Here is a 22,419-nt window from a genome sequence, read left to right as displayed (position 1 = left end):
TGACAAGTGTGACATTTTACCACGAAATCTACTACATCTCTCTTCATACCACTCCACCAAAATTGACGCTGAAGATCTTTATACATCTTGGTTCCTCTAGGATGGATCGTATAAGATAAATAATGTCATTCCTGAAGAACTACATTCCTTAAATTGGAACTTTCCAATTCATATAGTCTATTTAAGTACCTTACCATCTGCATGAAGTTTATTCTTCAAGTATATCCTGAGATGACTTTGTTTGAAAAGATTGAGATACAAAATCACTTTATTGTGCGTCGATGATTATCTTAATCAAAGTGGTGAATAAATTACACAAATATGCACAACCTTCTTGTGTTTTCACATGCAACTCAAAATCATAAAGAGATTATACCATCTTTGACTTTTGGTGAAACAAATTAGTTGCAAGTTATTGGGGTTTTCTACTTAAGGCATTCACCACTGCATTGGCCTTTCCTAGATGATAATGTAAACCAAAATCATAATCCTCAAGATATTCCATCTAGCGTCGTTGCCTTATATTCAACTCTTTCTGAGTAAATAAGTACTTCAAACTTTTATGATCAGAAAAGAGTTCAAATTGCTCGCCAAACAGATAATGTCTTCACATCTTCAATGCATGAACAATAGCCGCTAGTTCTAAATCACGTGTTGGATAATTTCTTTCATGTGGATTTAGTTGACGTAAGCATAAGCAACAACTCTTCCAAATTGCATTAAAACACATCCCAATCCATGTAATGATGCATCAAAGAAAACTGTGTAATAGGCGTCTCTTTATGGAATGGTTAACAATTGAGCAGTTGTTAATCGAATTTTAAATTCTTGGAATTATTCTTCACACTAGTAGAAAAACATATTTGTGCAACCGAATTTTGCGCGACGGATCAAATTTCGTCGCGCAAAAGGACTTTGCGCAACCAAAAGTGGCGTCGCGCAAAACAGCTTTGCACGACGCATCAGCTCCTACGCCGCGCAAAGGTGTTTTGCGCAGCGCCAGCCTTAGTCGCGCAAAGTTCTGTTGCGCAAATGCCTTTTGCGCGACGTTTTGTGCGTCGCGCAAGATCTTGGAACCAAACAAAGAATACTTTACCCCTTTTTTGCCAACTTTGCGTGACGTAGGCTTAAGGAGTGTAGCTGTAAAAAAATCATTAATCGGAGTTAAAATAACCGTTAAATTGTGATTTTTCATTATAACTGATGAAATTTTTTGTCCCTTTACTTGATCTCTGAATGTTTCTTTTTTCCGATTTTTGGCGTATGTGATCTCGAAGTATATACAAACAAGTTTGACGGTTGGATCATTGAATCTAATTTTGTACCCCCATCAAATTCAATGGTATATGTATTTAGTAAGTAGATTTTAATTTATTTATTTTGTACTACGACGCGCAAAGTCCCTTTTTATTATTTTTTTGTTTTTTTTGCCCTTTTCCTTTTCTTTTAGGGTTCTTGCATTACCTTTTTCTTTTGAGATATCCACTTGTGTAAATATTTTAAATTGACGATCAAATCAGTTCATTGTATTCATATAGGGTTAAAGAGTGTAGCTGTAAAAAATCATCAAAATCGGAGTTAAAATAACCGTTAAATCGTGATTTTTCGTTTATAACCGTCGAAAAGTTTTGTCACATTATTTGATCTCTACATGTTTTTTTTTCGATTTTTGGCGTATGCGATCTCAAAGCATATACAAACAAGTTTGACGGTTGGATCGTTGAAACTAGTTTCGTATAATGCGTATCCCATCAAAACATTAGATTCCCTAACACTTGGAGTATATTTATACTTTCATCAAGTATAACATAATATTTTGCGGTATCCACTTGTGTAAATATTTGAAATCGACGATCAAATGAGTTTCTTGCATTCATATAAGATCAAGGAGTGTAGCTGTAAAAAAATCATCAAAATCGGAGTTAATATAACCGTTAAATCGTGATTTTTTGTTTATAACCGTCGAAAAGGTTTGTCCCGTTGTTTGATCTCTACACGTTTTTTTTTTACAATTTTTGGCGTATGCGATCTCAAAGCATATACAAACAAGTTTGACGGTTGGATCGTTGAAACTAGTTTCGTACAATGCGTATCCCATGAAAACATTAGATTCACTAACACTTGGAATTTATTTATACTTCCATTAAGTATAACATAATATTTTGTGGTATCCACTTTTTTAAATATTTTAAATTGAAGATCGAATCAGTTTGTTGTATTCATATAGGGTCAATGAGTGTTGTTGTAAAAAATCATCAAAATCGGAGTTAATATAAACGTTAAATCGTGATTTTCGTTTATAGCCGTCGAAAAGGTTTGTCCCGTTACTTAATCTTTGCATGTTTGTTTTTTGAGATTTTTGGCGTATGGGATCTCCAAGTATCTACAAACAAGTTTGACGTTTGGATCTTTGAAATTAGTTTTGTACAATGCGTTTCCTATCAAATTCAATGGTATATGTATTTACTAAGTATATTTTAATTTATTTATTTTGTACTTACAAGAAAAACGGGTAAAAAAAAAAAAAAAAAAAAAAAAAGAACTTTGCGCGACGTAGGTACTACTACGTCGCGCAAAACAGGCTTGCGCAACGTAATAGTACCTATGTCGCGCAAAGTCCTCTTTTTTTTTGGGCCTTTTCCTTTTCTTTTGGGGCTGTTGCATTGCCTTTTTCTTTTGTGGTATCCACTTGTGTAAATGTTTTAAATTGATGATCAAATCAGTTCATTGTATTCATATAGGGTTAAACAATGTAGCTGTAAAAAATCATCAAAATCGGAGATAATATAACCATTAAATCGTAATTTTTCGTTTATAGCCGTCAAAAAGGTTTGTCCCGTTGCTTGATCTCTACACGTTTGTTTTTTACAATTTTTGGTGTATACGATCTCAAAGCATATACAAACAAGTTTGACGGTTAGATCGCTGAAACTAGTTTCGTACAATGCGTATCCCATGAAAACATTAGATTCACTAACACTTGGAGTTTATTTATACTTTCATTAAGTATAACATAATATTTTGTGGTATCCATTTTTGTAAATATTTTAAATTGAAGATCGAATCAGTTTGTTGTATTCATATAGGGTCAATGAGTGTTGTTGTAAAAAATCAACAAAATCGGAGCTAATATAACCGTTAAATCGTGATTTTTCATTTATAGCCGTCGAAAAGGTTTGTCCCGTTACTTAATCTCTGCATGTTTGTTTTTTGCGATTTTTGTCGTATGGGATTTCTAAGTATATACAAACAAGTTTGACGATTGGAACTTTGAAATTAGTTTTGTACAATGCGTTTCCTATCAAATTCAATGGTATATGTATTTACTAAGTAGATTTTAATTTATTTATTTTGTACTTATAAGCAAAACGGGTAAAAAAAAAAAAAAGGACTTTGCGCAACGTACGTACGACTGCGTCGCGCAAAACAGGCTTGCGCGACGTAATTGTACCTACGTCGCGCAAAGTCATTTTTTTGTTTTTTTGACCTTTTCCTTTTCTTTCGGGGTTCTTGCATTGCCTTTTTCTTTTGTGGTACCCACTTTTGTAAATATTTTAAATTGAAGATCGAATCAGTTTGTTGTATTCATATAGGGTCAATGAGTGTTGTTGTAAAAAATCAACAAAATCAGAGCTAATATAACTGTTAAATCGTGATTTTTCGTTTATAGCCGTCGAAAAGGTTTGTCCCGTTACTTAATCTCTGCATGTTTGTTTTTTGCGATTTTTGTCGTATGGGATCTCCAAGTATATACAAACAAGTTTGACGATTGGATCTTTGAAATTAGTTTTGTACAATGCGTTTCCTATCAAATTCAATGGTATATGTATTTACTAAGTAGATTTTAATTTATTTATTTTGTACTTATAAGCAAAACGGGTAAAAAAAAAAAAAAAAAAAAAAAAAGGACTTTGTGCAACGTACATACGACTGCGTCGCGCAAAACAGGCTTGCGCGACGTAATTGTACCTACGTTGCGCAAAGTCCTTTTTTTTTTTTTGACCTTTTCCTTTTCTTTCGGGTTCTTGCATTGCCTTTTTCTTTTGTGGTATCCACTTTTGTAAATATTTTAAATTGAAGATCGAATCAGTTTGTTGTATTCATATAGGATCAATGAGTGTCGTTGTAAAAAATCATCAAAATCGGAGTTAATATAACCGTTAAATCATGATTTTTCGTTTATAGCCGTCGAAAATGTTTGTCCCGTTGTTTGATCTCTACACGTTTTTTTATTACAATTTTTGGCGGATGCGATCTCAAAGTATATACAAACAAGTTTGACGGTTGTATCGTTCAAACTAGTTTCGTACAATGCGTATCCCATCAAAACATTAGATTCACTAACACTTGGAGTTTATTTATACTTTCATCAAGTATAACATAATATTTTGTGGTATCCACTTGGGTAAATATTTGAAATCGACGATCGAATGAGTTTCTTCCATTCATATAAGATCAAGGAGTGTAGCTGTAAAAAATCATCAAAATCGGAGTTAATATAACCGTTCAATTGTGATTTTTCGTTTATAACCGTCGAAAAGGTTTGTCCCGTTATTTGATCTCTACACGTTTTATTTTTGCAATTTTTGGCGTATGCAATCTGAAAGCATATACAAGTTTGACGGTTGGATCGTTGAAACTAGTTTTGTACAATGCATATCCCATCAAAACATTAGATTCACTAACACTTGGAGTTTATTTATACTTTCATCAAGTATAACATAAGATTTTGTGGTATCCACTTCTGTAAATATTTGAAATCGACAATCGAATCAGTTTCTTGCATTCATACAAGATCAAGGAGTGTAGCTGTAAAAAAATCATCAAAATCGGAGTTGATATAACTGTTAAATCGTGATTTTTCGTTTATAGTCGTCGAAAAGGTTTGTCCCGTTGTATGATCTCTACACGTTTGTTTTTTACAATTTTTGGTGTTTGCGATCTCAAAGCATATACAAACAAGTTTGACGGTTGGATCATTGAAACTAGTTTCGTACAATGCACATCCCATCAAAATATTAGATTCACTAACACTTGGAGTTTATTTATACTTTCATTAAGTATAACATAATATTTTGTGGTATCCACTTTTGTAAATATTTTAAATTGAAGATCGAATTAGTTTGTTGTATTCATGTAGGATCAATGAGTGTTGTTGTAAAAATTCATCAAAATCGGAGTTAATATAACCGTTAAATCGTGATTTTTCGTTTATAGCCGTCGAAAAGGTTTGTCCCATTTCTTAATCTCTGCATGTTTGTTTTTTGCGATTTTTGGCGTATGGGATCTCCAAGTATATACAAACAAGTTTGACGGTTGGATCTTTGAAATTGATTTTGTACAATGCGTTTCCTATCAAAATCAATGGTATATGTATTTACTAAATAGATTTTAATTTATTTATTTTGTACTTATAAGCAAAACGGGTAGTAAAAAAAAAAAAAAAAAACGGACTTTGCACGACGTAGGTATGACTGCGTCGCGCAAAACAGGCTTGCGTGACATAATTGTACCTACGTCGCGCAAAGTCCTTTTCTTTTTTTGTGACCTTTTCCTTTTTCTTTTGGGGTTCCTGCATTGCCTTTTTGTTTTGTGGTATCCACTTGTGTAATTGTTTTAAATTGAAGATCGAATCAGTTCATTGTATTCGTATAGAGTTAAACAGTGTAGCTGTAAAAAATCATCAAAATCGGAGTTAATATAACCGTTAAATCGTAATTTTTCGTTTATAGCCGTCGAAAAGGTTTGTCCCGTTGTTTGATCTCTACACATTTGTTTTTTACAATTTTTGGCGTATGCGATCTCAAAGCATATACAAACAAGTTTGACGGTTGGATCATTGAAACTAGTTTTGTACAATGCGTATCCCATCAAAACATTAGATTCACTAACACTTGGAGTTTATTTATACTTTCATCAAGTATAACATAAGATTTTGTGGTATCCACTTGTGTAAATATTTGAAATCGAGGATCGAATGAGTTTCTTGCATTCATACAAGATCAAGGAGTGTAGCTGTAAAAAATCATCAAAATCGAAGTTAATATAACCGTTAAATCATGATTTTTCGTTTATAGCCGTCGAAAAGGTTTGTCCCGTTGTTTGATCTCTACACGTTTGTTTTTTACAATTTTTGGCATATGCGATCTCAAAGCATATACAAACAAGTTTGACGGTTGGATCGTTGAAACTAGTTTCGTACAATGCGCATCCCATCAAAACATTAGATTCACTAGCACTTGGAGTTTATTTATACTTTCATTAAGTATAACATAATATTTTGTGGTATCCACTTTTGTAAATATTTTAAATTGAAGATCGAATCAGTTTGTTGTATTCATATAGGATCAATGAGTGTTGTTGTAAAAAATCATCAAAATCGGAGTTAATATAACCGTTAAATCGTGATTTTTCGTTTATAGCCGTCGAAAAGCTTTGTCCCGTTACTTAATCTCTGCATGTTTGTTGCTTGCGATTTTTGGTGTATGGGATCTCCATGTATATATGAACAAGTTTGACGGTTGGATGTTTGAAATTAGTTTCGTACAATGCGTTTCCTAACAAATTCAATGGTATATGTATTTACTAAGTAGATTTTAATTTATTTATTTTGTACTTATAAGCAAAACGGGTAAAAAAAAAAAAAAAAGAAAGGACTTTGCGCGACATAATTGTACCTACGTCGCGCAAAGTCCTTTTCTTTTTTTGTGACCTTTTCCTTTTTCTTTTGGGGTTCTTGCATTGCCTTTTTCTTTTGTGGTATCCGCTTGTGTAAATGTTTTAAATTGAAGATCGAATCAGTTCATTGTATTCGTATAGGGTTAAACAGTGTAGCTGTAAAAAATCATCAAAATCGGAGTTAATATAACCGTTAAATCGTGATTTTTCTTTTATAGCCGTCGAAAAGGTTTGTCCCGTTGTTTGATCTCTACACGTTTGTTTTTTACAATTTTTGGCGTATGCGATCTCAAAGTATATACAAACAAGTTTGACGGTTGGATCGTTGAAACTAGTTTCGTACAATGCGTATCCCATCAAAACATTAGATTCACTAACACTTGGAGTTTATTTATACTTTCATCAAGTATAACATAAGATTTTGTGGTATTCACTTGGGTAATTTTTTGAAATCGACGATCGAATGAGTTTCTTGCATTCATATAAGATCAAGGAGTGTAGTTGTAAAAAATCATCAAAATCGGAGTTAATATAACCATTAAATTGTGATTTTTCGTTTGTAACCGTCGAAAAGGTTTGTCCCGTTATTTTATCTCTACACATTTTTTTTTTGTGATTTTTGGCGTATACGATCTCAAAGCATATACAAACAATTTTGACGGTTGGATCGTTGAAACTAGTTTTGTACAATGCGTATCCCATCAAAACATTAGATTCACTAACACTTGGAGTTTATTTATACTTTCATCAAGTATAAACATAAGATTTTGTGGTGTCCACTTGTATAAATATTTGAAATCGACGATCGAATGAGTTTCTTGCATTCATACAAGATCAAGGAGTGTAGCTGAAAAAAGTCATCAAAATCAAAGTCAATATAACCGTTAAATCGTGATTTTTCGTTTATAGCCGTCGAAAAGGTTTGTCCCGTTACTTAATCTCTGCATGTTTGTTTTTTGTGATTTTTGGCGTATGGGATCTCCAAGTATATACAAACAAGTTTGACGGTTGGATCGTTGAAACTAATTTTGGACAATGTGTTTCCTATCAAATTCAATGGTATATGTATTTACTAAGTAGATTTTATTTTATTTATTTTGTACTCATAAGCAAAACGGGTAAAAAAAAAGAAAAAAAAAAAAAAGGACTTTGCGTGACGTAGGTATAAGTGCGTCATGCAAACCTGTTTTGAGTGACGTAGGTATGCGTCGCGCAAGATTTGGCGCCAAACTATGGATGTTTTACCGCTTTTTTCCAACTTTGCGCGACGCAGGTTCACTACGTCGCGCAAAGTCAACACGAAAATGTCCCTTTTTGTCTTTCTTTCCAGTGTTCTAACCCAAGTCAAAAGCTCCATAGCTGCCTTCCCCTCTTCCTCACCTGCAGACCTTCATAGCCACCTGATCACACTCAGGTGATTTAAAAACATCTATGTTATTCATCCATTTTTTTATATATATGATTGTATTGAAATTGTTGTTAATATTACCCAATATATTGAAAATTTTGATCTGTTTTGTTCTTATCATGCATATATGATTAAGGGTAAATACTCAGTTTGGTAAATTCCTAATATATTCAAAATTTTGATCTCCTATTGATGATGGTAGTGTGGCACAAAGGGACTCCTTCTCTAACGTGAGGGTAAATACTCAATTTAGTGATCCCCCTGTTGTTGCACCTGCACTAGAAAACTCTAACGTATTATCTGAAGGCCAAATTAATGACTCTATCCTGAGAATTGAGAGGAAACGCAAGGTATACTTGTTCAGTTAACTTTAGTATAGTATATTTTGTCAACCAAGGACTTAACCAGTTGCATCTTGTAGGTGAAGAAGCGAGAATCGCTAAAGAAGTTGAAGCTCATGAGTTGCGGATCCGCAAGGAGCTGGAGAAACAAGAAATTATGAGGAGAAAGGTTCTATTTTTAAGTCCTAAACAATTTTTTCTGAAGCATATATAGCAATTAATATGCTGATATTTTGATTTTTCTGTTTATAAAACAAGGAAATGGAAAAACTTGAGAGACGAAAAGAAAAGAGAGGTTGATGCGTGAGAGGCAATGCAAGGAAGAGAGATTAAAACGTGAGCAAAAACGTGAAATTGAACGAAGGGAAAACTTTTCATTTTATAGCCTAATACAAGCATACATGTCTTGTGCGAATCTACCAACACTGGAAATTAAAATGACGTTTACTTCAAATCATCATAAATTAAATTCATTTGAAAAAGTCTGGTAAATTAAGGTGATTGCACAAAATGGGCTCTTTTGAGTTTGTGTAACTGAATTAAACAAAAAACAATAGCATGACATACTTAAGGACCTAGAACACATAATGCACAGAAACAAATAAAACTAAGCAACCACTAAACAGCTAAAAGCTTATTCACAAAAGGCACAAATAATGGATATAAACATTATACGACTTACTTAAGCACTCTAAATCTACCCAGTCATAGCCTATGCGGGATTTAAGGGTTTCAAAGTTTCTCGTCCTTTAGGTTCGCATCTTCACCAACAAGAAAATCACACATATGACAGATATTAGTGTCCCACAAGAAAATCTACCTGTCGAATACCATTACATGAACAAACAATCTGAATTAAACGAAATGATCACTGGGCTACTGATAAATCAAAACTGACATTATAAAATAGCTGTCTAGTTCGATATATGAAACAAGAAGGGTCGACAAACAGGACACTCTTTGGAAATTTATGAACAAGCCTTTCATCTTTACAGTTTATAGCATATCATATCATGCCCTCTATGAAGATTTACGGAATCTATTAATGGTGCAAAGGAGCTTTTAATCCTCATGGATAGGAAATTTTTTAAATTACCATAAAAATATAAAAGCAAAAGCAATATTTTAAGGAAGATTGTAAAGATCTAAAATTTCGGTCAAGAGTTTGGTTTTCATTTTAACCTATTTTATATAGCTATATTATTTCCCCTGATCACATATGAACACCAATTTTTGAGCAACTAACTTCAGATTCCTTATACTTGTTATTGTGTACTTTTGCCTGCATGCTATGCCCTTTTTTGGTCATGTTAGAGTTTTTTGGGATTGAATTTGTAATTGATCTTTATTAATTTTATCTATTTTATTTAGCTTTAGTAATTATTGGGATTTAATTTATTTGTATGCACAAATTTTTGTACATCACGTACAAAATTGTTTTGTGTTGTACGAAATTAATACTACTTAACTTCATACACTTTTGTCAAGAAAAGCTTAGTTTCCTATTTGAGAATTAGTTGGATTTCATGTATGGATCCAACAGCATGACTGCGGTCCAATTAATTCTTAAATTGTCCCATTTTATGGACAGTTTGGGAATGCATAGTTATGTGTTGTAGTTTGCGGTTCACAGATTAGGTTTCGATAGTGGAAATTTTGGTAACATTTCCTGTTGTTCTTCGAGTACATGGTGGATATTATGTATCTACGGCGTGCACTTGAAGAACTGTAAGGAGATGTTGCCGAAATTAGCCCACGTCGAAATTTAATCCATTGGAATCGTAAATTACGGCACATAACTATGCATTCCTAAATGGGATAAGGCCTTTACCGGAGGAATAAGGTGACAATACAGTAGTTGAAGTTGTTGTAACTCTTGTACTTTTATTGGGGTTGCAGACAAAATGGACAGACAGTGGATACATAATCATAATAGATGTGATGTTGAGTACTTGGATGGAATAGAAGAGTTCACTAAATTCGCCATTAGACACAGCCAAGGTTCAACTCATATCCGATGTCCGTGTAGGAGGTGTAACAACTCAATGTGGGAGACATTCGAAAATGTTCGATTTCATTTAGTAAGAAATGGGATGATGGAGACCTATACTACTTGGTATCATCATGGAGAACGATTAGACCAAGCTTTGTCTTCATATGTGACACGAGTGGAGACTGTTGAATCTAATGTGGATCCTAGTGAACAAGTTATGAATATTGTAAATGACGTTTATCCATACGCCTTGAGCAACACCAATCAGGAAGGGGGAGATGAAGACCGTCCAACCATGGACAGTGAGGCATTTAAAAACTATGAAAAACTATTGAAAAATGCCAAGCAAGAATTATATTCGGGTTGCGAGAACATTTCGGTGTTCACAGCAATTGTGGAGTTAATGCATGGCAAGATCACAAACAAGTGTTTTGATTACTTTTTGGGAGTTATCAAGAGGATGCTTCCAAAGGAGAATTGTTTACCTGAAGATCATAAAAGTGCCTAAAAAGTGTTGAAGGGTCTCGGAATGGGGTATGAAAAAATTCACGCATGTGTAAATAATTGTATATTGTTTTATAAGGAGAACAAACAGTTGGATAAATGCCCTATCTGCAATGAGCCGAGGTTTAAAATGACATCACAGAATAGAAAGACCAAGATTCCACAAAAAGTAATGTGTTATCTTCCATTGAAGCCTAGGTTGCAACGATTGTACATGTCGATGCATACAGCTACCGATATGAGATGGCATAAAGAAGGACGGGTAAATGACGATGTTATAAGGCATCCTGCAGATGCAGAGGCATGGAAAGAATTTGATTGGATGTACCCTGATTTTGCAGCTGACCCGCACAACGTTAGATTGGGACTTGCCACCGGTGGATTTAATCCGTTTGGGGTTTTAAACCAAATCCACAGCACTTGGCCGGTCGTCGTGTTTCCTTATAATCTGCCGCCTTGGAAGTGCATGAAAAAAAATACATGATGTTGACTCTATTAATTAGCGAAGATCCAGGAAAGTCCATTGATGTTTATTTGTGGCCGTTGGTTGATGAGCTAAAAGATTTATGGGAAAACGATGTTCGTACATACGATAAGTATACTGGGCAGATGTTCACCATGCGAGCGGCAGTTATGTGGACAGTAAACGATTTTCCAGCGTATGCAATGGTTTCTGGGTGGATGACTAAGGCTTATTTGGCATGTCCAATATGCAAGGAGAACGTAACATCGTCTTGGCATGCGAGAAAAGTTTGTTATCTTGGTCATCGTAGATGGCTCCCTTGGGACAACGAGTGGCGTCAGAATGATAAAGCCCTCCACGACACAAAAGAGACCCAGCTAAGACCAAGATAATGGTCTGGAGATGAGATTTTGGATTAGTTAAATCGTTTGGAATTTGGTAATTTCGGCAAAAGGGTCAATAAGTCCAGACCAACTACACATTTGAACTGGATGCACAAGAGTATGTTATTTAAGCTCTCATACTGGTCAAAGTTAAAATTGAGACACAACCTAGATGTTATGCATATTGAGAAAAATGTGTTTGATACTTTGGTGGGGACAATTCTAGACATTGAAGGAAAAACAAAAGACATAATCGAAGCTCGCCTCGATTTGGAACGAATGGGCATTATGTCATCCTTATGGATGCAGAGAGTCGGTTGTACATTGAAGAAAGGCCATCCTTTTTTTACAGTTAAACCGAATGGGAAGAAAGAGTTTTTCAACTTTATTTCTTCTGTAAAGTTTCCGGATGGGTATGCTTCCAATATCTCGCGTTGCGTGAACGTGAAGGGTTGTAAATTTTCAAACATGAAGAGTCATGACTGTCATGTGATACTCCAACGCCTTCTTCCGGTTGGTATTCGACACTTATTGCCTCTTGATGTGGTGAAACCAATCGTGTTGTTGTCGAGATTTTTTTCCCAGTTGACTGCAAGGTGTTTGCGGAAGTCGGATGTTAGACAATTGCAGGACGATATTGTGAACGTCTTATGCAAATTTGAACAGATATTTCCCCCAACTTTCTTTACAAGTATGATTCACGTGATGATTCACTTGCCAGATGAGGCATTGCTTGCCAGACCAGTGAACTGTCGATGGATGTATCCAATAGAAAGGTACTTAATTAAGCTCATATATATATATATATTCATGATCAACAAATGCTTTGAATAATTTGTAGCATACCTTTTATTTGTGCAGATATCTTGGTGAGTTGAAAAAGTGTGTTCGAAACAGGGCATAGCCCGAAGGATCACTGGTGGAGGCATGGGTCGCATATGAGTCACTTACTTTTTGTGCAATGTATCTTCAAGATGTTAAGACAACTTTCAATCGTCCTCAACACAATAATGACGGTGGTGTCAGAAAAGAGAAACTGTCTGTTTTTGCCCCAATTGCACGACCATTCGGCGATCCTGTAAAAGGCGAATCGTTTACCAAAAATGACATGGAGATAGCGCATTGGTTCATATTCAACAATTGTGACGAGGCTTTGACATACCTTGAAGAGCATGAACTGTTGATGAAGCGGGAACATCTTTCACATTTATATGCCAAGAAGCACCGTGACTTGTTTCCTTCGTGGTTTTACACACATGTAAGTTGTATGTGGTTTGAGTTGAGCATATTTTCCAACTTGTTCATGCCTGTCTTTAAATTTGGTTATACTAACAAGTTAACTTTTTGTATATGTTATATTAGATGAACAAATTGAAGGAATTGAATTCACCCTCTTACGATGAAGAATTATATAACTTGGCGAGAGGACCACTTCATGTTGAATTGTTCTCGGGTTGTCATGTCAACGGGATCAAGTTCTTGGGGGCAACACGTGATGACAAGGTGTCTACTCAAAATAGTGGTGTCCATGTCCCGAGTGCGGGCGACAGTGAAGACATTGATTTTTATGGCAAACTAACTAGTGTAGTACAATTGCTTAACAAAAATAGGTGTCAAGTGATATTGTTTAAGTGTCTTTGGTTTGATACTAACCCACATAACCGAACAAATGTTAAGCGAGATCATGGTTTACTATCAGTAAACACTACGAGACATTGGTACTATGAAGACCCTTACATTTTGGCAACTATGGCGAAACAAATATTCTATCTAGACGACCCTAAAACTAGCAATGGTTGGAAAGTTGTTCAGAAGATTGATCAAAGATGGCTATATGATATTCGGGAACTAGATCATGATGACAACGATGACAACGTCGTTGACCAACAGTTATCATCTTCGATAGAAATTGGTGAAGAAACACTCCGGGATACTAATATTGTCCAAGAACCATTTGACGTACATGGAGTTCCCGAATTCGAAATATCAATTGACCTTGGTGATCTGCCTCAATACAATGCACCGGGAGAGGCAAACGAAGATGAGGATGAATGGGAATCCGGAAATGATAGTAGTGAGGATAGCGAGAGTTATTATTGTAGTTCGGATGAGGATTAATTTAAACTTGTAAAGGAAAAAGCAGGAGGCTGAAGGTTTAACACCGCTTCTCATCTACCACACTAATATTCCCAACAAATCGTCTGATCGTCTCTGTTCTATAAAGATAAAGATATCATGTAAGTTGTATGTTTTATGTTAGCTTTCTTTTTGTTTTACTCTTAGTTGCATTTGAAAATTGCGTTATTTTGATGCTGAAATTTCAAAAAAACTGTGAATATATTCCACTTGTGTAAGCATATGCTTTGGATAAATTTGAAGGGCAAGATTTCTTTGAAACTAGTTCTATGTTGATATACTCTTGGGAAAGTACTTAGAAGTTCTGGTTAAAGGGAAGACATATGATGTTTTGGCGAAGTTGTATCTGACTGTCAGCAGGATATGCTTTTTCTTAATGAAAATGCCATTATTAATGTAAAAAATCAATACCCTATATTCTAGGCGTTGCTTTTCTTCTTATTGTTTTTTAAGGTTTCTCGTCATTTCGTTTCTCTTATATGTCTTTGGCTTCTTTCCTTTCCTTTTGCCCAGTTTTTCGATTTTGAGCTTTTTATCCAATAACTTTCGCGTATTTTTTTTTTTGCCTCAAAAATCATATTTTGTTTAAAGTTGAATTTTGTTGCTTGACAAATTGGGTAATTGGTAGCTGGAGGCAAAGTACACCACGTATTATGACAAATTTTCAATTGCATGATTGATTTTTTTTTTCTTCCTACATCAAGTTGTCATTGTTGCATTTTTGACATGGCTTGGATGGTTCATCCCTGGAGAACTTGGTTTTTTTCTAGAAAACTAGATACGAAAAGGCATGGATAAATTTCAGCTGGCATTACAATTCGATATCTCAGTATTAGTGGTTGCTTGCCCTTTTGCCATGGGACTAGCAACCCCTACGGCAGTAATGGTTGCAACAGGGAAGGTGCTTGGCAAGGTGTTCTTATCATGGATGGAAATGCACTCAAAAAGGCTCATAAGGTAAGACCACCTTATCCTGGGAAACAAATTGCTTTTCAATTCAGAATATGGGTTTTCAACTTTTCATGCATTTTATTTTCATGTTTTTTTGCTGGTGTAGCTTCATTATACTTGTTCCTACTTACTTTTCCTTCCGAGGATGTCGAAAACCTGTTTGTTTTGGTATTAGGAAAAGACAATTACTGATTAGATACTATCCATATGTCTGAGGGTGCAAGTGTAGTCCGTTTTCTCGTCTTTCCTTTGTTATGAAGTTGCTCTCCTCATATTGGTCTGGTCATTTTGTATTATGACCTATGCTACCAACATAGTTTATGTTGATGTTCTGTAATATAACAAGTTATGCACTTCATTTCTGACCAGTGAAACGCTCTGCCTCCGTTCTGTCAACGTTTAGGCTCTTGACATAAAACTAAATGCAATCTATGTGATTGAGTATGAAGGATGTTCTTTATGTATGTATTGGGATTGAATATGCAACAATCATTTCATAGTTGGAATCTGTCTCATATGACTCTTTGGTTCTGGACGATTGGTGGCTATATGCACTTTGTCCATGTCAGCAAGCCATACTCGCCAAGTTTTAGATCCTTTTCTTGTTGATAACAGCTCTCACTAAGGGAGAGTTCTCCCCAACTCCTTTTTTGATAACAAGGCTAATAACTGTTTCGTTCTTTTTGTTTTTTTTTTTTTCCTTTCTAAAATTAAAAGTTGAACAAATGGTACCTAAGTCATGAAGGTTGATACATTTTTGGCATTTGACACTTTATTGATGTCTGGACGTTTACTGACATTTTTTAGCATAGAGGTTGGTGCTTTGATAAAACAGGGACTCTGACAGTTGGGAAATGGTAGTCAATGCAGTGGTCGTCTCCAATTACTCAATGGAGGAGTTTTGTGTTGTCTCTATTGCCACAGAGGTTGGTGCTTATATTTCAAATTTGTACATTAAAAGCTTCATTTGCGTAGTTGCATTAAAAATGTTAGTGTTTGTAGAGTAGTTAGGATGAGATAAATCACTGTTTATGCTATCGTAAAATTGTTTTGTCATTCATGCTAACATTCCTCTATTTGAGAAATATGTAGGCAAATAGTGAACACCCAATAGGGAAATCGGTGGTGGAGCATGCTAAGAGGCTGTTAATTGGGGCTGCAAGGGGCAGACTTGTAATCAAGAATGGCGGTGGTGGTGGTGTTGTCGAATGCTGCATTTTGCGCGTTGAAATAAGCACTTGCCGCCAAGTAGTACCGGGCTGGTGACTGGTCACCGGTGATTAAAACATCAGTGGTCTGCCCAGGCCCTAACATGAGAACCGTGGTAGTGAAATGTTTGGTGTAGGAGGTATCAGCTCTAACAACGGTGAGCTTATGGTTGGCTACGGAGAAGAAAAGAGGTTGGTTGAGGTTCGTCTTGCTAGAGTCTATAGGAACTATGACAGTGTCTGCATACAGAAATCATAATAAAAATTATTAATTACCGGGTAAGTTTAAACACATTTTATGTGCGTGGATTGTTAAACTTAGTTGTTACATCAATATCATAATGTTTTATCAAGGATAGAATTGCAATTATGGTACCTTGGCTTGAGTAGTTGTAAAGATCACCAGGTTGACCATTGATGGTGTATGCATCAGAAACATTTGGAGCTCCTCCTGTCATCATCGTCTGCCTGAAGACATCGATAGGGTTAGCATTCCACCATTCACCGAGAAGAAGGGTTGTTTCTCTTTTCGATTTCGTGAAGGGGTAGGAGTCTCCTTGTTTAGGATGAATGATGAGTGCTTCATAAACGGTGGCTCTAAGCCATGAGCTGTGAGCATGCCACCACAGAGTACCTTCTTGCCCTTGAATTGTAAAGCGGTAGGTGTAGCTCCCTCCTGGCCTAATTGGGCACTGAGTCACAAATTCTGGCCCATCTGCCCATCTAGTTCTCATTTGCCTAATCCTATGCATGAAATGTTTATTTTTTATGAGAAAGTGAAGAGTAGATAATTTTTAATTTCTTATGTAACTGTTAGACAACATAAGAAACATGTTGTTAGTTACCAGTGGATGGTGACGTTGTATTGAGCTCTGTTGGTGACTTTGACGACAAGAAATATGTAGGCAAATAGTGAACACCCAACAGTAAGAATTACACTTTCTACCAGAATTTGATCAAAAATCTACAACACCATATAAAGGACCTCTGGGTTGCACCACTAGCTCGTATAACTAAGAAAAATTGAAGGAAACCAGTTAACAAGTACATTGCATCAACTCATCACAAAAATCTTGCTTGTCTCATTTAAGTTGCCTAATTCTAAGTAAGTTGAGTAGACTAAATGAACATTCTTCCACAAATTCTTCTACTCGATAGCGCTCAAGTCTGAACCGAGAGCAACAAAAGTCTAAGAAAATTCTCAAAGCAAAAAGATGCAAATCGAGTGCTTTTGAAGCAACAAATCCACAATTCAAGTTGGGTAAAACAATTTGAACCATTTCAAGTAAATATTCAATCAAAGCAACTGATGCCTAGATAAAATCGATGCAAATTCAAAACTCGAAACAAATTAAGAACTAATTAAACAACATGCATAAACTTAAACGATCCCACATAACTCATAATGCGCCAAAAAAAATGCTGATTGACCCTAAATTCTAATTCAAATTATAACACTTAAGAAATTGAAAAATATATATGTAAAAAAAAATTATTGTGGGTTTTTATTAGAAAAATATATTATTGTGGGGTATATGTAAAAAAATTTTGAATTTGAAAAAAGTCATATTTTCAGTAATTTTTATAATAATTGAAAAAAAAAATTACCTTGCGCGACGCCTTAACATGACTGTCACGCAAAAGCACTTTGCGTGACGTCAAATTGTATACCTACGTCGCGCAAGTTATGATAATTTTGGCGGTCCAATAGTGAAAAATAGGCACATTTTTTAAATTTTCCTAAATGTGGACCTCTTCCCTCTTTCCCATATAATTAATAGACCACTTTCCTTCCCTCTTTCCCGTAAAAACCCTGTTTCCCTGTTTCCCTTTTTCCTCTTTCCCTCTTTCCCTCTTTATTTCCCTCTTTATTTCCCTCTTTCCCGTACTCCTGTATAAACCTCTTTCCCTCTTCCCTTTTTCCCTCTTTCTTTCCCTCTTTCCCTCCCGTATAAACCCTCTTTCCCTCTTCCCTTTTTCCCTCTTTCTTTCCCTCTTTCCTTCTTCCCTTTTTCCCTCTTTCTTTCCCTTTTTCCCTCTTTCCCTCTTTCCCATATATTGAATCCGAATTTGATTTTTAAGACTCATCTTTCTCCCTCTCGTTTGCAAGGCAGCGACGCCAAACTCGAAGCCGACACAAATTAAGTCCCAAAATCAAGGTGAGGGTTTCTGATTTTCGATGGGTTTTGGTTATTTAGGGTTTAGGCTCAAATTGCATGTTGGGTTTTTGTCAAATTGGTTTTTTGGTGATGTCATTTGAGCATTGTTGAAATGAATCTGCAGTATTCTAATGTTTTTAGTCCAATGGGTTTTTGTCAATTTCCCCTGTTAGTTGGTTGGATGATGGATTGCAAAATGTTTGCCACTGCAATTTGGAATTTCCATTTCTTGTTCTGTTTTAATTTTTATAATAGTTTGATTAGTTTAACCATATCAGTAATTTAAGTTCTGCTTTTTAAATGGGTTAATGGGTTTCTTACTTTGCTTGATATCAAAATTCTTAACTACATAACTAGAACACCGAAAGTAAGACTTGAATTTGAGTCTTCATCCCTCGTACCGAAAAATGACTTAAATTTGACCTTTTTCTGTAGATTAATGTCATCTGTAATAATGTAAACTTATGTGCTTTAGCTTTTTGTTTTGATTCTTCATATTGGCGAAGATATTGTTTCTTCTTTGTTGTCATCCTCTTTTTGTATTACCTTTTTCCTTGAAATAAAATGAAGTATCAACTCTAGGACAAGTAAAAGTTGGTGCTTGCCAGTGATATCTTTGGACAGTAGCTGACAAGTATCACCTTTTTCCTTGAAATAAAATGAAGTATCAACTCTAGGACAAGTAAAAGTTGGTGCTTGCCATTGATATCTCTGGATAGTAGCTGACAAGAAGTGAATCACTAGACATTGGCAAATTGCAAATGAATAATATCAGCCATACAACAAACACATTTATTTTGTGTATCTAATTGTTGATCCACACACATATACACAAGCACATACAATAATTTTTTGTGATCAGGGTTGTTCATAAGGTTGTTGCATATAATTTGTTACTTGCTCAATCTAAATATACATTGCCCGTACTTGTTTTGAAATTAAGAGTGTTGGTAACCTACTTATTACTTTGGATGCTAATTGAATAGTTTCTAATGTTACAATTTTATGATTCAAAAAGTGTATAGATGTCGCATTTGATCACTCATCGTCGGAGCGTGACCAATGCGCCTCCCACATTATTAGCATCTACTGCTCCAGGCGTGAGTGCTCCATTGAATGGGGAGCCTACACCCCTTACTGAGGCTACTCCTATGGTGTCCCAAGTGCCTGTCTCATCGACGTCATCAGTATCCGTTCACCCGCTCAGTTCACGGCGGCTTCACTGACGTCGCCGTGAGCCGGACCCTTCTGATCACACTTCCGCAGCATCCAGAGTCGAGGGTGAGTCCTCCCATCCAGGTAGGTTTTTTCTAATTCTTGATGACTACGTTGTATTTTTTTTTGTCATTTTAAAATTATTATTTTTATGATGCTAAAAATTTGTTGGATTGTGAAAATGTGTTTTGGGTTGTGAATTATTGTTATTTTACTGTTTTAAGGTTTTGGGAAATGCTATACTATTAAGGGAAGTTGTGTTGAATTTTTTGTGCAAATTTAAGCTTTAGGTTTTCACCATTTAAGTATTTTTGGCCAGCTAAAAAAAAAACTAGGGGGCCTAGTTGAATGCTGGAGCCGTCACAGAGTGTACGTCTAACTGGCTCCAAGATCAAGATTGAGTATGACCCACTACATCGTGGAGCGGCTACAGTACAACAACATAGCATCGTCGCTAGTAGCTGTGGTGTTGTTATTAAACAAAATTGTCCTATGCAGTGGGACAAGTGGGCAGAAATTCCAGATTGGACGAAGGATTTGGTGCGAGACAAGTTGTCGGTTAGTATATTAATTTTTAACCTTTAACTACTTGGTTCTGCATAAAAGTATTGTTCTTCTTGATGTTCTGTATATTCATTTTGACTCACTGGATTACTTAGGTATGTATCGAATCTAGTAATGAAATTAAATCATCCAACTCTTTTATCTGGTTATTTAATTCATTTTGATCTATTTCATCAATTTTTGAAATTAACTCTTCTGTTTCTTTTTCAAATTCATAAGCTAATCTTATCGATTCTTGTTTATTATAATCTTGTACTTTATGCCATGTCTGAGTTGCTTGTTCATGAATGTCATTGGGTTCATAAATTATTTTTCCGATTCTTGCATTCTTTTCTTCATCTAAATAAACAAATTCGGATTCAATATCATTTTTTTAGTTTTGTTTACAAATATTAAAAACCAAAATATATTATCTTAATATTATTATATTTCTTACTATTATTTTATTGTTTTTCATATTCGTAGGTAATTTTTGATCTTGATGATATATCCCCCGAGGTCAAGGCCTACTTAGACGAGACCTTAGCAATCCGGTACAAACATTGGAAGAACTATCCTCACATGCATTTTAAGCTATGGGATACTCCGGAGATAGCTCGCCTACATGGTTGCCCAACCGAGTTGAAGGATCGGCCAGAGGATTGGGAATGGCTTTGCAAACATTTTACGGACCCAAAATTTGTGGTATGTGCATAATATTTGAATAATAATTTATTATTGTTTTAGTTATTTTTTAAAGCTTTTTTTATTAATTTATTTCAAATAGTCGCATTAACATGTATATTGTGTGTTTAACAGAAGAAATCTGTTGCTGGCAAGATAGCTCGGGAGTCAAAGACACTTCTCCACCATTCCGGTTCGAAGCCCTTTTCATATAGGCTTCAGACACGACGTCAGGTAAAAGTATATTAATTTAGAAATTTTATACAATTTATTTATTATTATTGATTAATAAAATTTTCTTAGTGTTTTTTTTCTTTCTTCAGGAGGGTTCTAAGTTCCCAGAGATCGACATGTTCGAGGACGTTTACGTTCGACCTGGAGATAAGACCGCTGGGCAGCTTCATGTAAGTATATGTAATTGTTATTATTCTTATATGTATGAATCGTTCAAATATTATTTATATATATGTTTTTTCTTTATTATTACAGGCTCTTATGGTGGAAAAGAGCACTACTGTTCTCCAAGAAGCAACATCGCAGCTTCCCCCAGAGACCCCAATTGAGGACGTCACGGTACCTGAGGATGCAGGTTTTCAGATCCTAATTGATGTCCTGGATCAGAACTTCGGTCGTCGTCACGGCAAGGTTGTTCGGTGCATGGGGAAAGCACGACTTCGTGAGACTGGTGCTTCTTCTTCCAGATCGAACACCACAGAGGTCGATTCATTGAAGGAGGAAGTGATAACCCTAAAGGGTCAGCTTGAGGTCCAGGGCGAGCAGATGAGGGCCCAGGGCGAGCAGATGAAGGAGCAGATAAGGGCCCAGGGCGAGCAGCTGCATACTTATGCCGGACAGGTGAGAGATCTTATACGAGCCATACAGATGACCAGCCTCCAAATCTCGCTACCAATACCTGATCTTGCTACACCTTCAACCTCCGAGCCACTTCACCCTGCCGATACCCAGTAGCCACTTCACCTAGAAGATTACTTGTAGTTTTTTCTTTTTTATTCGGACATCTTGTATGTACATTTTCATATATTGTATAATTAAATACTTTTCTTTGGTTAATTAATTATTATTTAGAATTTAATTACAATATTATTAAAAATTAAGAAAGTAATATTTTTTACCAAAACCAAAAATCCACTTTGCGCGACATACGATACGTCGTGCAAAGCATGTTCCTAAGTTGCGCAAAGTATCTTTGCGTGACGTAGACTGCGTCGTGCAAAGTATCTTTGCGCAACTTCGCAACATGCGTTGCGCAAAGACACTTTGCGCGACCATATCTACGTCGCGTAAGGATACTTGAGCGACGTAGGTTGAGTCGCGCAAAATGCGTCGCGCAAAGTGGCTTTGCGCGACGAAAGGTTTACTTGCGTCGCGCAAAGACACTTGCGCGACGTATGTTGAGTCGCGCAAACTGCGTCGCGCAAAGTGTCTTTGCGCGACGAAGGGGTTACATGCGTCGCGCAAAGCCTTCTGTCACTGTCTTGCCGCAACGGTTTGTGCGCGACGAAGGTTCGTTGGGCAAAGTTTTGCGCGACGAAGGACCTGCGTTGCGCAAAGTGTTTTTTGTACTAGTGTCACATTCATCAATCCAAATAAATTTAACTCCCTTATGTGTTAACTTGGTCATGGGAATGACTATTTGAGAGAAATCCTTAATAAATATTCTATAATAGCCACCAAATACTCCACCGCGTTAGAGTCGAGCATGCCGATTACCATCTTGATGTCTTTCTCCTAC

The 22,419-nt window shown here is 35.8% G+C and overlaps 2 protein-coding genes and 1 long non-coding RNA gene across 3 annotated transcripts; 2 read left to right on the top strand and 1 right to left on the bottom strand.

Moving 5' to 3' along the window:
- Window positions 1-8,335: 8,335 nt before the first annotated feature.
- Window positions 8,336-10,411, top strand: LOC125479430. Its single transcript, XR_007260011.1, has 3 exons — window positions 8,336-8,436; window positions 8,508-8,596; window positions 10,327-10,411. It is a non-coding gene; the product is annotated as an uncharacterized LOC125479430 (long non-coding RNA).
- Window positions 10,412-16,003: 5,592 nt separating this feature from the next.
- LOC103935674 (laccase-5-like) lies at window positions 16,004-16,799 on the bottom strand. Its single transcript, XM_009345475.2, has 2 exons — window positions 16,442-16,799; window positions 16,004-16,305 (listed from the first exon to the last, which is right to left on the bottom strand). Exons 1-2 carry the CDS (start codon window positions 16,797-16,799, stop codon window positions 16,004-16,006), a joined length of 660 nt encoding a protein of 219 aa, XP_009343750.1.
- A 4,196-nt stretch (window positions 16,800-20,995) lies between these two features.
- Window positions 20,996-21,663, top strand: LOC103935673. The gene is made up of 2 exons (XM_009345474.3): window positions 20,996-21,070; window positions 21,156-21,663. Exons 1-2 carry the CDS (start codon window positions 21,017-21,019, stop codon window positions 21,633-21,635), a joined length of 534 nt encoding a protein of 177 aa, XP_009343749.3. The 5' UTR covers window positions 20,996-21,016; the 3' UTR covers window positions 21,636-21,663.
- The last annotated feature ends 756 nt before the right edge of the window (window positions 21,664-22,419 follow it).

The sequence above is a fragment of a genome, unplaced genomic scaffold, assembly GCF_019419815.1.
Source record: "Pyrus x bretschneideri cultivar Hongxiangsu unplaced genomic scaffold, Pyrus_bretschneideri_v1 Contig29, whole genome shotgun sequence".
Taxonomy (NCBI): Eukaryota; Viridiplantae; Streptophyta; class Magnoliopsida; order Rosales; family Rosaceae; genus Pyrus; species Pyrus x bretschneideri.
This window is presented reverse-complemented; position numbering and strand designations above follow the sequence as displayed.